This window comes from Equus quagga, chromosome 19, assembly GCF_021613505.1.
Source record: "Equus quagga isolate Etosha38 chromosome 19, UCLA_HA_Equagga_1.0, whole genome shotgun sequence".
NCBI classification, from domain to species: Eukaryota; Metazoa; Chordata; class Mammalia; order Perissodactyla; family Equidae; genus Equus; species Equus quagga.
Window position 1 is genome coordinate 21,866,353 of NC_060285.1, and position 15,174 is coordinate 21,881,526.

General features: G+C 33.9%; 1 protein-coding gene across 2 annotated transcripts in view; it reads left to right on the forward strand.

The window, feature by feature from the left end:
* Positions 1-15,174, forward strand: part of BLTP3B (bridge-like lipid transfer protein family member 3B) — an 89,506-nt gene that overhangs the window by 44,991 nt on the left and 29,341 nt on the right. For both annotated transcript variants that reach the window (XM_046646756.1, XM_046646755.1), the window contains 5 exons: positions 4,309-4,489; positions 6,756-6,839; positions 8,380-8,562; positions 9,093-9,211; positions 11,974-12,115. In XM_046646756.1, the coding sequence (XP_046502712.1) occupies positions 4,309-4,489; positions 6,756-6,839; positions 8,380-8,562; positions 9,093-9,211; positions 11,974-12,115 (709 nt within the window). The remainder of the gene's footprint in view (positions 1-4,308; positions 4,490-6,755; positions 6,840-8,379; positions 8,563-9,092; positions 9,212-11,973; positions 12,116-15,174) is intronic.

Sequence of the window (15,174 nt, forward strand, 5' to 3'; positions counted from 1 at the left end):
GAGGAAGATGGGCATGGATATTAGGTCAGGGTCAGTCTTCCTCAACAAAGGGAGGAGGATTGGCAGCAGATGTTAGCTCAGGGCTAATCTTCCTCAAAAAGTTAATTAACTAAGTAATTAAAAAAACTTAAGGGATATTGTGAAATCATACTTCTGTGAAACTATTTCTTTGGAAACGGAGTAATATATCTCAAGTGTATAGCTTGTTGGTGATCTGGCTTGGTATGTGGGAGTGGCATATGTTTTAGGCTTTGCTTTGACTATCAAATTGACATTATTTACTGCCTGCCTGCTTTGTCATAAGGCGCAGGGTTAGACACTGTAGATGTAAAAGTGAGTATTGTCTGACCCTGCCCTCAAGGATCTCAGAGTGTAATGGGGAGTCAAATATAAAACAAATCATTGCAGTTCAGCATAAATGCAAGAGCGCAGAATTTAAAATGAGGCTGAGGGGACTATAGAAGCACAAAGAAGTTTTAATTAACTGCTTGTGGAGTTTGGAAAAGTTTCACAAAGAGGATAATGAAATTAAATCTTAAAAATGAGTAAAAGTTCACAGGCCAGAGAAAGGGTATTTGAGATGAGGAAATAGAATCTGCACAAATGTGGTAGTGTTAAAGACAATGGTTTTTCTGATAAAGGAAAGGAGTTTGTTGTTATTAGAGCAGTGTTTTTGAAGGTGAGGTACACATACTTCTGGGGTATATGACAACTTTTCAAATTTTAAGGAAATTGAGTTCCACATCTTCCCTTTTGGTGTGTAATCTTTCTTAACTTCGTCTACCTTAGGATGTTCTTATGTTAAGATGTCAAACTCGTTCTCCCTTTCCATAATTATTCTTACCCTACTTTACAAATGAAAGGCATCCTTCTTACTCTTCCTCATTCTTACCATGATGGATTTGTTCAGGAAGAAAAAAACCCCAAAACCTTTGGGGAACAAGACAGGCAATTTGAAATATTGCTATCCATGTTGGAAGTGAATGACTAATAACAAAGTAACAAGTCAGGCGATTTTCACTTCTTTGCTTTCAACACATTTGAGGGAAAATCTAATAAATGTCAGCGATTAGATTATTAAAAATAATTTTTTATAATAGCTCACTTTGAGAATCCTGGCATGTAACTTGAGGGAGTTCAAAGAATCATGTCATGTTGCTAAAACAAAACTCATTTCATTCCAATCTACCTATTAATGTGAACAAAGTTTTCCAGAACTTTTAGCCATAAAAACAAATAAATAGATAGAGCATTGATGGTGAACACTGTATCATGCTACCAATAAGTAGTATATATCTATTGAGAGAACTTCATGATTCTCTGGGGGAACCTAATTTTAAAAGTTTGGTGAACAGAACACTGAACTATAGCATAGAATAGAGTTTTCCTGGGCAGGTAGCCTGAGTTTAAGCAGAAGTATGTGGTGAGTAGACATGAAGGACATTATCTGTTGAAGAATTTGGACTTTCTCCTTTAGGCATGTGGGAGCCAACGGAAATTTTTAAATAGGAAAGGACAATCAAACATGACGTGGTCGTATTATAGAGGATGGAGTGAAGAAGAGAAAGATTGCCAGTCTGGAGGAGGAGTGGACTTGAACCTCTGGTAGTGGTTTGAAAGAAGAAATAACAGCCAAGTTAGGGAGAGATATCTGAGTCTTTCATCAGTTGAAAATGAAGAGAGAAAAGTTGAGGACTTTTTGAATGATAATTGGTAGTTCCATTAGCCAATAAAGGGAATGCAGAAAAAGGAAGCAGATTTGATTAAGGGAGATAAGGCTTAGAGGAGGTAATAATGTTCTATTTTGGAATTGAAGACACAATTAAAGAAGTACAGGAGGTAATATTTTATAATCTTACCATCATAGACATAAACACTAGTCTGTTAAGGCTTGCATTGAGGACTTGTGTAGCTTAGGATGTCATTAACAGAGATGGTAGTTGAAATTAAAGACTAATAGACAAGTGTTGGTGTTACTGTAGCTCCTATTTATATGATATGTGGATATGTTTATATAAGATAGAATATAGATTAGGAAACTAGAAACAAGGACAAAATTCTATAATCCTACCACCATAACAAAACCAGTATTAGCATTTTGAGGTATTTCCTTACAGATTTTTTGCCTAGGAATCTTCATTTTTCCCTAGTTTTAGTAAGGATGCAGTTAAGTGGATATATACAATTTGCTTCAACGTTGTTAGTCCTTATAATTATTTTGTGTTGCTCCATAATATTTCATAGTAGATCTACTTAACCATTCACATTACCATAGAGTTTCTTTCTTGGGTGGCAGTTGTCACATTACTACTTTAGGTATCACATAGAATCTCCTGATTATTTGAGGTACCAAGAGTGGATCAGAGACTGAAGTAGTTGACCGTGTTCCTTTGCGCAGCTTTATAACTTGACAGCTGTCTTCTATCATAAATATTTGCTTTGCTTCATCCTCTCCTTCTCTAAAAGAGAAAGAAGACTACATTGAAAATTATGAGATATTATAATTATTCCTGAGACAAAAGAGTTTTTAGTGGCCCGCTTTTTTCCCCCACAAACAGCATCTAAAAACCTGAATCTACCACAGTATTAAGAAAAGAGTGTTAGGGAGATTAATGTTTATGGTTTATTTATATCATTATTTATCTTGATGAAGAAGAGAGAAAACATAAAGAAATACAGGAGAGTGTTTTCTTTCAACATAGTATCATCATAGACATAAATACTAGTCTGTTAAGGCTTTGAAAGTAGAAGGGGAAAAACATAAGAAAAAGTGATTTTTCTGATGGAAATCAGTTTAACAGTTAATTAGTAAAAAAATTTTGCTTGAGCTCCTAGAATTTAAGGCTTTACAGCTATATTTCATCTTTCCTTTTCTTTAATTACGGTACGCCCCAATCATTTTCATTGAGAGATTCTCATTTACTGAGTACACTTTGAAATTCTTTTACAGTATGATCATAGTTCTTAATAGATATTTGTAAATATGTACACATACAAAATATATATAATTTTCCATAAATAACCAACTACACTTTTATTAATGAAGTTTTTTTGAAGAAGAAGAAGATTAGCACTGAACTAACATCTGCTGCCAATCCTCCTCTTTTTGCTGAGGAAGACTGGCCCTGAGCTAATATCCATGCCCATCTTCCTCTACTTTATATGTGGGACACCTACCACAGCATGGCTTGCCAAGCGGTGCCATGTCAGCACCCAGGATCTGACTTGGCGAACCTCGGGCCACCAAAGCGGAATGTGCGCACTTAACTGATGTGCCACCGGGCTGGCCCCTGTTCTTTTTTTTTTTGTGAGAAAAATTGGCTCTGTGCTAACATCTATTGCCAATCTTCCTCTTTTTTTTTTCTCCACAAAGCCCCAGTTAGTTGTATATCCTAGTTGTAGGTCATTCTAGTTCTTCTATATGGGATGCCACCAAAGAATGGCTCGATGAGCAGTGTGTAGGTCTGCGCCCAGGATCCGAACTGGCAAACCTGGGCTGCCAAAATAGAGTGCACAAGCTTAACCAATTGGCCATGGGGCTGGCCCCTGACTTGTTCTTAATTAGGAAGTTTTTAATATTTTTTAATGAAAAGTTTGGTCTTCATTTTGTTAATCATTACCAAAGTTTCATATACAGTTCTATGGCTAATATATCAGATCATCTCACAGTATACTTATGTATGCAGAATTATTTTAGGCGATTAGAGGTTCACATATGTCTTTACACTTCAATAGTATTCTCTGCTCCTTGGGGAGAGAGGAATTTGAACTCACAATCTATTATAAATCTCTTCTGCTTTCTGGCTTCTTCAGATATCCAAGTTCAAAAGATGCACCATGCCTCTTATGAGAGGCACCAGAGCACTTACTGTGTTAGATAATATCACAAGCACTTTTGCAAGGAAATGCTTTCTTTCTGGAGGATATATAATAGTGTATGCAGCTGATGTATACAGGGCTCACATTTGTTTTTTAATATATATAGCTAATAATATTCAAATAACCTACCTTCAATAGTTAATAAGTAGATTTTCTAAGGCAAGGACTATAAATATGTAAATATAACTATTCAGATATTTACCCAAACATACTGGCTTTATATTCAAATTGTGTAATTCTCCAGTTTTTAGATTTTAGTTTTATTTCTATATAATTCAGAAAGCATTTTAGGAGAACTGAGTTATTAATATAAAAGAAAATATAGTAGCTTATTTTTCATTACTTTATTGCTAAAAATATTTAAATTTTCTTGCATGGGGAATTTCAAATATTTTGCTTGTAGTGATGAGGCAGTTTTCAATCTTTTAGAGCTCTACAGTAGCCCCATCTACCCAGCATGTGAAGACACCACAGACTTCAAATGCTCCTGATCTAAATGATGCAATTGTGAAACTATTCAATGATTATGATGTTAAAGAAACTTCTCATCATTTAGTGATTTCTCATCTAGATCTACACATATGTGATGATATTCATGCTAAAGAAAAAGGTAATAAAAGCTACTTATTTCAAACCATTTTGGTTTTTCTAGAATGTACTACAAAACTAGATTATTTTATCATATGTAATATGTAGTGTGTACTATAACTGGTCATAATTTTATCACTCATATGAGATACGTAGATGAAATGTAATTTTAAGCATTATATATTGATGTGAAATTTTATTTTGCTTTAGTAGTTAGTACTTCAGCACAATGAATTGTTAGCTATCAGTACTAACAGTAAAATTAGGTTTAACAAAAAATCAAAGACTGAATAGATGACATCCTTGGTAGGTGATGAAATATTAGACCTGTCTTTGAATTAACTTTTTCATAATTTGAAATTGTCCATAAATCATATTTTAGTCCATACTTAATTCATAATTGTTTGCACATGTGTTTTCAGCACAGTGGTTTATCTACATATTTTTAACCTCATGTGCATATAAATGCAATTTATGTGGCCGTTTAATATTTCTTGTGTCTTCTACCCCAAATTCTCCCAAAATTTGGTTAGGAAGCTAAACTCTATTTAGAAAGATTTTTTTTCTTTTAGCTTTTGTTTCTCTTATTTTTCCTTAGTCAGTAGACACAGGTAAGGGAGTAAGAAGCTGCTGTTGATCACTTTGAAAATCTGTGGTTCTATAACCGAGGTGCCGGGCATTTCTGTTTCTCCCTCAGAGAGTGTACCTGGCCCCTAAGTACTGGAAGGATTCAGGTAGTCTTCTAGGACAGTGGTCCCCTCACACTTTGGTGAGCATAAGAATCACGCTGAGGATCTTTTTAAAATGGATTAGCTGACCCATGTACCTCAGACCTGAATCAGAATCTGTGTCTATGAAAATTATTGCTCTGGATTTTTAAAACTAGGTGAATATTGAGACTGACTCTGAATCTTTAGCAATGGAAGTTATCCTGCCTTCATCAGACAAGTCGGCCAGGTGTCAGCTGCCAGATAAAAGGGTGAGGAAGATTTGGAGTTTGGAGAGGGATTTGTTGCTTTTCGTTTGTCCGCCTTTGTGTCATTTGGCTTATATTTGGAGTTTTCTGCCGTAGCGATTTGAAAGGAAAATCCAAAACAGTGAAAACAAACCAAAATAACAAAACGAGGGGTCAAGGTTAAGTAGTAAGCAAAGGAACAGAGAAAATGTTTTCTAAGCTCATTTACATTCCTTACTCTTTCATCGAGTAAGCTAAATGATGTTATTTAAGGGGAAAACACCTCCGCCAAAATAATTCCCTCATAGTACAAATACATAATCAGTTCTTTAATTAGTTCTCTGCTATTCTAACGTACAAAAGGTCTGAATTGTTTTTTCATAAGTTTGAAAAACTCATTTGCTGGCAAAACTTGACCTAAACAAACACATTGCTATTTATCTTCTTTATTTTACTCACTTGGTATAAATATTCAAGTTTTGCGGTAGAATTACTATTTTTTATTACTTAGTGCCGCCTCAGAACCTGCTGGGAGTATTGTATGATATGCCTTGTGTATATATACCACGTTACTTTCACAAAGTCTAAAAAAATTCTGAATTCTGAAACATTTGGCTCCAAGGGTTTTAAATAAGCGATTGTAAATCTGTACTAGAAATTCTGCTAGTTGAGGTAAATTGGAGTTAGCAAATTAATATGGAGAGTATGTACATAGCTCTATCTTAATTTGTATTTGATTTGTCCATGCTGTTTTAAAATTTGATTTTTATATTGGAGTTACACTGACTTGTGATCTGTTTCTGATCTTAATTTAGCTATGTGAGCTTCGACAACTTGCCTAATGTAAGACTCGGTTTCTTCTTCAGTAGGATGCAAGATGACATGGAGTAGTCGTTAAGATTTCCTAGGTTCAGAACTAGCTCTGCACTTACTGGCTCTATGCCCTTGGTCTGTTTACTTAACTTCTTTGTGTCTCAATTTCCTTATCTAGACAATGGGCATAATAATAATAGTATCTATCTCATAGGGTTGTTATGAAGAGCAAATAAGTAAGTATACCTATAAATATTTGAAACAGTGCTTGCCATGTGGTTAGGGCTGTAAATATAAATGTTCTGCTATTTTTGTATCCGCAACTTTTAGCCTAATACCTTGCAAATGATAGGGGCTCCATAGGTACTTATTAGATTGAATTACATTTCCTAAAATCATTAATATATTTTCCATGATAACAGAGAGAAGGTTATCACTCACTGCTTAGTCTACAAGTATGACTAAGTGTTTCTGATATTTGCTTAATGTTTCTTTCTTTTGATTCCATCTTTTTTCCTAGAGTCAAGCAGACGTATTACTGGAGGAGCTATGCAACTGTCTTTTACACAGCTAACTGTAGATTATTATCCTTATCACAAAGCAGGTGTGTGGAACAATTTCTTTAAAAGATATAAATCTTGCTTTAAAGTTATATAGCCCATTTATTTCATTTTGTTTTGTTTTATTTTATTATTTTGTTTCAATTTAATTAAGGAGAAAAGAGATCAAGACATTTGTTATTGTTTTTCCCCCAGCAATATCTTACCAAGAAAATATAATTGCCATGGAAAATATTCATGCACTTCATATTGAGGTTTATGTAGATAATTAGAAAGTATAATTGTTAGAAATTGACAATATTCTAAATAACTGATTTAAAACTTAGAAAAAATCAGAATACAAAGCACATATTTGTGCTTTTTTGTTAATTGTGACAAAAGCAAGTTATTGATATGTTTTGAATTTTTAAATGATATATTTATATATTAAAAAAATCAAAAAAACATAAAGCAAAAGAATAACGATTTTAGCTATGTTGTAGGGTTCCAGGTACTTTTTTAAACTTTTCTATATTTTCTAAATTTCATCAATAAATAAGGCTTTAATAGCTAATTTAGTTTAGTAGGCTCTTTAATAATCAAATATTGCTAGGTTCTTTTCCTCCAAATATTAAAAACAAAAAATATGTATGTTTATGGTCAAATTAAGTAATTTGACCTTATACCATCATCTCTGCATTTTGGTGGTATGTGGCTTTTTTTTTTTAATTTCCACAAATAAGAAAAAACAAATAACTATAGTGAGTTTTCCAGGACTTTAAAAAATTGATAAAATTTTTCCATCTTCCAGTGTTTGTCATTTCTATATCAGTACCTGACATAATTTAAAGGTTGCACTATTTATTTTGGTTTTCATTTGAAGGGCTTTGTTTTATATTCTGTCCTCCTGATTCCTAAGTTACTTACATACACTTCAAATATTTTTAACTGCATATTATGCATATTATGACTTTTAGTCACAAAGTATTCTTAACCCTTTTATGTACGTAATACTTTTCTTAGTTGCTACAGAGAAACTTGATAATTCTGATTTTTTATTTTCCCTCCAAAAAATGTATATATGGATATTGATAGATATGAATATATCTATATCTTTAGATCTGATATCCGTCTTGAGAATCTTTATTGCTCTCTTAAGTTTTTAAATATTCTTTGTCTTATCATTTGTATGGATAGGTTTTTGTTAGTCACTTTACAACAAATCTTTGATGAAAAGACTTCTTTCTGTGATGGTATTTTCTGGGATTTTGTCCACTGAAGGTATGCCAAGTGGTTGAGCATTCAATGGAGGCCGACCAGCAGAGCTGCTTCTAATTGAAAGTTTGAGTGATGTTCTACCAAGGACGGGTTCTAGATAGAAACTCTCCCAAATTATTTGCTTTTGACAGTCTTTCCCTCTATTCTAAATGTTTTATTCCTATTTTCTAGGAAAATTAAAATCTGTTGTAGCTGAAGGCTGTAAATTTATTGGAAGATTAGAGAATCCCTTGAGAAAATGAATAAATTTCATTAGAAGCATTACTATAAGAGAATAAATAAAAATTATGCATTTTTTTAGTGAAATACCTGTTATTCATTTTTCAGGAGATAGTTGTAATCATTGGATGTATTTTAGTGATGCAACCAAGACAAAAAATGGATGGGCCAACGAGTTGTTACATGAATTTGAGTGCAACGTTGAAATGCTTAAACAGGCTGTAAAAGATCATAATGTAGGTTCACCTCCTAAATCCCCAACACATGCTTCTCCCCAGCACACACAAACAGGTATTTTACCTATAACAGCATTATGACATTCCCCTAATATATAGTGTGTGTATGTGTATGTGTGTATGTGTGTGTTTGTGTATGTATGTGTGTGATCATAATATGATAATTTCTATAAATAAACTATCGTGTTTAATTAATGTCTAAAAATTCTGCACCTCATTCAGACCGTAGGTTTGTGGACCAAGTGCCTTTTAAATTAATAGGAGCTATAAGAGTAATACTTACATTTCAGACTCTTAAATGGCTAGTAAATCTCTCTTTTTAACAAGAAGTCTAGCCAAAAGTTCTTGTATGAGAGTATCTTAAATGTGATGTAAGTATGATTCCTATTTAAAGAATAATCATCACAAAAAAAATCACAATAACTTATATTCCTCTATCAGTTTATATATAAAGTGTTTCCACATATATTATCTTGTTTGAGAAATTAGGTTCATTTATATTTCTAGTAGCTGTCTTAATAATAAAAGATTGACTGTTACAAATAATTTTGCAATAAATTGAAAAGAGTTTTTGTTTTCCCACAGACAAAGACTCAGCTCTGAAAGGGACTTCCAGAACACCTTCAGTATTATCTGAACAATCCAAAGCAAAGTTAATGTCTAGTTCTGTTGTGGTTAGACTTGCAGATTTCAATATATACCAGGTATGTTTTATTTTTTTAAATTAAACCTTCTGATAAACACCTTTAGTATCCTCTGCAAGCAGCTCTTAGAAATTAATGCCACCATTTTATTTAAAAACATCTTGACAAGTTTTATGAAATGGCTAAATTAGATGGGAAAGAAAATATCAGTTCATTAATTTTTGTTTATATGCTTACCCACAATTAGGCAAACTGTGAGGTTAAGGGCATAGTCCTCCTGACTGCCAAGTCTGCACAAGACCTGAGACCAGAAGTCTTCTGGGGTTTTCCCTAAACTACCTGCAGATTCAAGAATTCACTAGAAAAACTCACAGAACTTACTGAAATCAGTTATACTGAATCACATTTATTATAGGGAAAGAATATGAATTAAAACTAGCTATAGGAAAAACAGAGTGGAGTCTGGGAGGGTTCCAAATTCAGAACTTCCTTGTCCTCAGGACGTATTAGGCTCCCACCGTGAATGTGTAACAATATACATGAAATATTGCCCATGTAGTTGAACTCAGTCTCTAGGTATACTGATACCAGGTGACCCAAACTCTCTACCCTCTAAACATTATTAAGACTATCAAGTGTGGCCATCCCTACTCTGAGTCATCTTGTGATCCCATGGGTCCACCATGAATAGGAAATTCCAAGAGTTTAAAATTACTTCCTAGGAGCAGGAGCAAAGGCCGGACGTCTCTTTGGAGGTCAGATTCCCTGTTACACAGTAATCTTAGTGGAAAAAATGAAAATACCTTTTTTTACTTTATTGAACTACCGAGTATTGGCTAAACTGTGAACATGATTTTGTAGGTAAGAACTCTGCCCCCTTTATACTAATAATCTTATTCCGGCTGTAAGCATACAACGTGTTATTACATCACAATCCTTGAGACCAATACAATAGAATATATGACCTATTTTAAAAAAGAAAAAGAATTTCAGTTGTGTATTATCATTTATGAATTGTTCTGGTTTGATGAGCCTGAGACTTGAAGACTTAGGTTTATCTGAAAAGTTTTCATTTTACTCGGTGGTTTTCAGCTGGGGCCAGTTTTGTCCACCAGGGGACATCTGATGATGTCTGAGAACAGTTTTGGTGGTCAGAGCTCGAGGGAGTTGCTGCTAACAGCTAGTGGGTAGAGATCAGGGATGCTGCTGCACATTCTACAATGCACTGGACAGCCCCCACAACAAAGAATTATCTGGCCCAAGATGTCAGTAGTGCCAATTTTGAGAAACTTTGATTTAACAGTTATTTTCCTCTGCAGTTGTTTCTGTCTTTACATTCTATATATAATGCATCTTATTTGAAGCAGACTTTAAATTACAAGATTTAAGTAAATTCATATGGAAATGGGGGAGGAGAATCACCCATAATCCCAAATGGTTGATGGTGACATGAAATACACTAAAGAAATTCCGCATACACAAACACACCAAAACAAAACAAGCAAATCAAGATAATTGGAAGAAAATAAACTAGTATGTGCGTCCCAATTTGAATAACCTTTTAACTATTAAAAGAAAACGAGAGGTGCCAGCCTGGTGGTGTAGTGGTTAAGTTTGTACACTCTGCTTCCACGGCACCCTGGGGTTCACAGGTTTGGATCCCAGACGTGGACCTAGCACAGCTCCTCAAGCCATGCTGTGGTGGCATCACACATAAAAAAAATTAGAGGAAGGTTGGCACAGATGTTAGCTCAGGGCCAATCTTCCTCACAAAACAACAACAACAAAAAAAACAAGAATAAGCTGTTGTCTATTAAAATAACTTGACACTTTGAGTTGAAAAGGATTAGTTTCCATATATGCAGAGAAAAGCTTCTTAATTAGATAATGTAAAGAAGTGACTTAAAGACTGTACAAATAAAAGGTTAGATTAGCAGTTTATACAAGAGGAAACAAACCATTGAAAAAACATTCTTCTTCATGTGAGAAATACACGTTTGCTGAATGAATGAGAAAAACTAACCTTGAGATACATCCCTGGGTCTACTAAACAAGCAATTGATAAAACTTCTATTGGTTGAACTTTGGGGAAATTAGTACATCCATTTTTGATGTAATTACAAATTAGCTGTTTTGGGGGCAGAGTGAAAAGGTGTAACAAGAACCTTAAAACTAATAGCCGTTTTGGAAAAATAATTTAAGAGATCAAACTATTTGACAGAAGCATTTATAGTTGTATTATTTTAAAATTTTTATTGTGGTAAAATATACATAACATAAAATTTACCATCTTAACCATTTAAGTGTATAGTTCATCAGCATTGAGTACATTTACATTGTTGTGCAACCATCACCACTATCCATCTCCATAATCTTATTATCCCAAACTGAAACTCTATATAGCTATATTATTTTTCATAATAGTAAAGAAATTGTAGTAAAGAATTATTATAAGGCACATACTGGGAAAGCATTCTGTTCTTAAGGACTCGGATCTGTGTCCTGACTGCCACTTACTTATGTGTATTACCTTATAGAAATATTCTGTTATTTTAAGGCTCAAAATAATTAGTTTGCAAGAAATATTGTATGGAGTTGATTTTATAATTAATAAGACTCCACAAGAAATTATGGTTTTCTGAATAGTTGATTGGTATTATTTAAAAATAATGTTATGTATATAATAAAATTTGCCTTGGAAATTAACCATTAATAAATTATTAGAAATAGTTATAAGGGTTTGAAGTGATGTCCATATTGTGTAAAGTCTTTGGAAAGGGCTTTATTCAGCATTACTTGAATAAACTCAATTCTTTTTTCAGGTCTCCACAGCAGAACAATGTCGTTCTTCCCCCAAAAGTATGATTTCTTGCAATAAAAAATCCCTGTATCTTCCACAAGAAATGTCAGCTGTCTATATAGAATTCACAGAATATTACTATCCAGATGGAAAGGATTTTCCAAGTAAGAGAGTTTCCTGTTTTGTTATTATTTGTCCATTACTTGGGAAATTGTATTTTTCTTGCCAAGTTTTTGAGTTTTATAAATGTGAAAAAAGAAACAGAAGTCCATTTTCTTTACTCTTTTCATTGTGTGTAGTGTATAACCCTTTTATGGCATTTTTAGATATTCTTATTTGTTCATATGTTCTTTTTCCTCACTAACTTGTAGCAGCCTTGATGTCAGGAATCACGTAGTATTTATGCTTCATTTTATTCTTGAGATTTGACTCATTTTTGTGCTTAGTAACTGTTAAATGAAAGAATGAATGAAAGTTAGGTTATTTGTAAAACAAGGTCATTTTTTTTTCTTTAGTGAAACTCCAGTTATATTTCACTATATCAAACTCTATATTTCATTGAAAAATGAATAATGAAGTTATTCTTTTAGCCATAGGGAATTTGGAGGGCTAGTTCTTAATGTCCAAGTATATACTTTGAACAACTTTTGGCATTGGTCTTTAGTTAGAAACATGATAGTACATGAATTTTTTATTTGTAAGCTCTTTGGCTTCCTAAAGTTAAAATGACTATACATTTATGTTTTCTGAATATTAAAATTCTATTAGCTCAGTTCATCCAGAAGTTCTTCAAACTAAGATTTGGATTTGTTTATGTGGTACCTTTTTTATTATTTTGGTTGAAAACTATAGCTGAGAATAAGTGTTTAAGTGAAATAAGTTATGTTATTGGAGGAAAAATCTTTTACGTCCTCTCTTTAAAAGTGGAACTCCAAAATACTTTGACCTACCTAACCATTTGTTTAATACTGACTTAATGTAGGTTTATAGTTTCAAAGGAAATTTCTAATGTTCATGCCTTTGTCGTTAAGTAAAAAGAAGGGAGCCTGGAAATTACTTTGGAGAAACAGATGTCAAACTGTTTTATCGCTTTAATCCTCGTTTCTGCCAAACTTTTGGGATCTAATCTTCACCATCTTCATGCTTTTCAACAGTCTTTTGTGTATTTCTCATTTGTTCTCCTACCTTCCTGACTAAAATGATGAGAAAATTAAGATAGGTTAAGACATTTTTCCGTACCTTATATAAAAGAGTAAAATGGCACAGCTGAAACTCAAGCATGAACCCTTCTGAATCAAAATTCATTGTTTTTTTTTCCCCTTTACTATATTACACTGTCTTCCCAGGGTATTCTCAGCCGTTTGTCTGTAATTGGATAATCCCTTTTTTTTTTAAGGAAGGTTAGCCCTGAGTTAACTACTGCCAATCCTCCTCTTTTTGCTGAGGAAGACTGGCCCTGAGCTAACATCCATGCCCATTTCCCTCTACTTTATACATAGGACGCCTACCACAGCATGGCTTTTGCCAAGTGGTGCCGTGTCCGCACCCGGGATCCGAACCAGCGAACCCCAGGCCACAGAGAAGCAGAATGTGTGAACTTAACTGCTGCACCACGAGGCTGGTCCTGGATAATCCCTTTGTTTCCAGCCCTCCCACTCCAGAAAACTGTTTTCCTTAAGTAATTCGTCATTGAACTAGTAATTTTTCTTCAGAGTGAAAACTAGTTCCCAGGATTTCTGACTGCTAATCTAGGTTTATTTCTATCAATTTTGTTAATGTGTGCCAAAGGAATTTATAATTCCGTTCTATAATCTATACATTTTTTTCTAATAAAAATAATGAGCAGTGTAAACCCTAGCCCCCTGGATACCTAGGAGTGGAATTGCTAGGTTATGTTTAACTGTTTTGAATTAACTTTTTATTATGGAAGTTTTCAAACGTACACAAAAGTAAAGAAGATGTATGTTGAATCCTTATGTACAGGTATCCATTTTCACTCCTGTTTTATCTCTCACTTAGGCGATCCAACTTAAAAAATTTATGTAACTTTTTTTGTAATTGTAAATGTAATACATGTTCATTATATTTTTTTTAAAAAGAGAGAAAGAAAATGCCAAAAATAAAAAATTGCCCATGAGCCTGTAATTTAGAGACAACTTCTGCTAAAATGTAAGTGTATTAGTTTTCTGGGGTTTTTATAACAAAGAACCACAAACTGGGTGGTTTTAACCACAGAAATTTATTTCCTGACAGTTCTGGAGGCTCAAAGTCCTAGACTGACGCGTCAGCAGGATTGTTTCCTCAGAGACCTCTCTACTTGGCCTGTAGATGGCCGTCTTCTCACATTGTCTTTCCGTGTGTATGTCTGTTTCCTAATCTCCTCTTATGACACCTGACGTATTGGACTACAGCCCACCCGTATGAACTCACTTTTACCATAATTGCCTGTTTAAAAGCCCTATCTCCAAAAACAGTCTCCTGAGGTACTAGGGGTTAGAACTTTAGCATATCAATTTTGAGGGGACACAGTTCAGACCTTAACCATAAGTATAGTGTTGTTAGTCCTGTATTTTAAAAATGCATTTCTTTTACATACTTGATTTACATCCTGTCTTTTTCTCTTAATCAGATTAGCATATTTCTGGTTTCTACAAGTTCATTGTCTTTTAATTGAAGTATAATTGACATGCAACATTATATTAGTTTCAGGTGTACAACATAATGATTCGATATTTGTATATATTGTGAAATGATCACCACAATAAGGCTAGTTAACATCTGTCACCATGCTTTCTATTTATACATAGTTACAGAATTTTTTTTGTTGTTGAGAACTTTCATCTACAAGTTCATTTTAAATGTTTTTTTTAAAGATTGGCCCTGAGCTAACATCTGTTGCCGATCTTCCTCTTTTTTTTTTCTCCCTCCGTAAAGCCCCAGTGCATAGTTGTATATTCTAGTTGTAGGTCCTTCTAGTTCTTCTGTGTGAGCCACTGCCACAGCATGGCTACTAACAGATGAGTGATGTGGTTCCGTGCCCGGGAAAAACCTAGGCTGCCGAAGTAGAGCACATGGAATTTTTAACCACTTAGGCCATCAGGGCTGGCTCTATCTATCTTTAATAGCTACATAATAATCTATTTCATAAGTAGACCTCTGTTAGAAACTGCATATAGATCTTTCTAATGCTTAGTGTACCAGGTTTCTTCCTTTGTCCCAGATG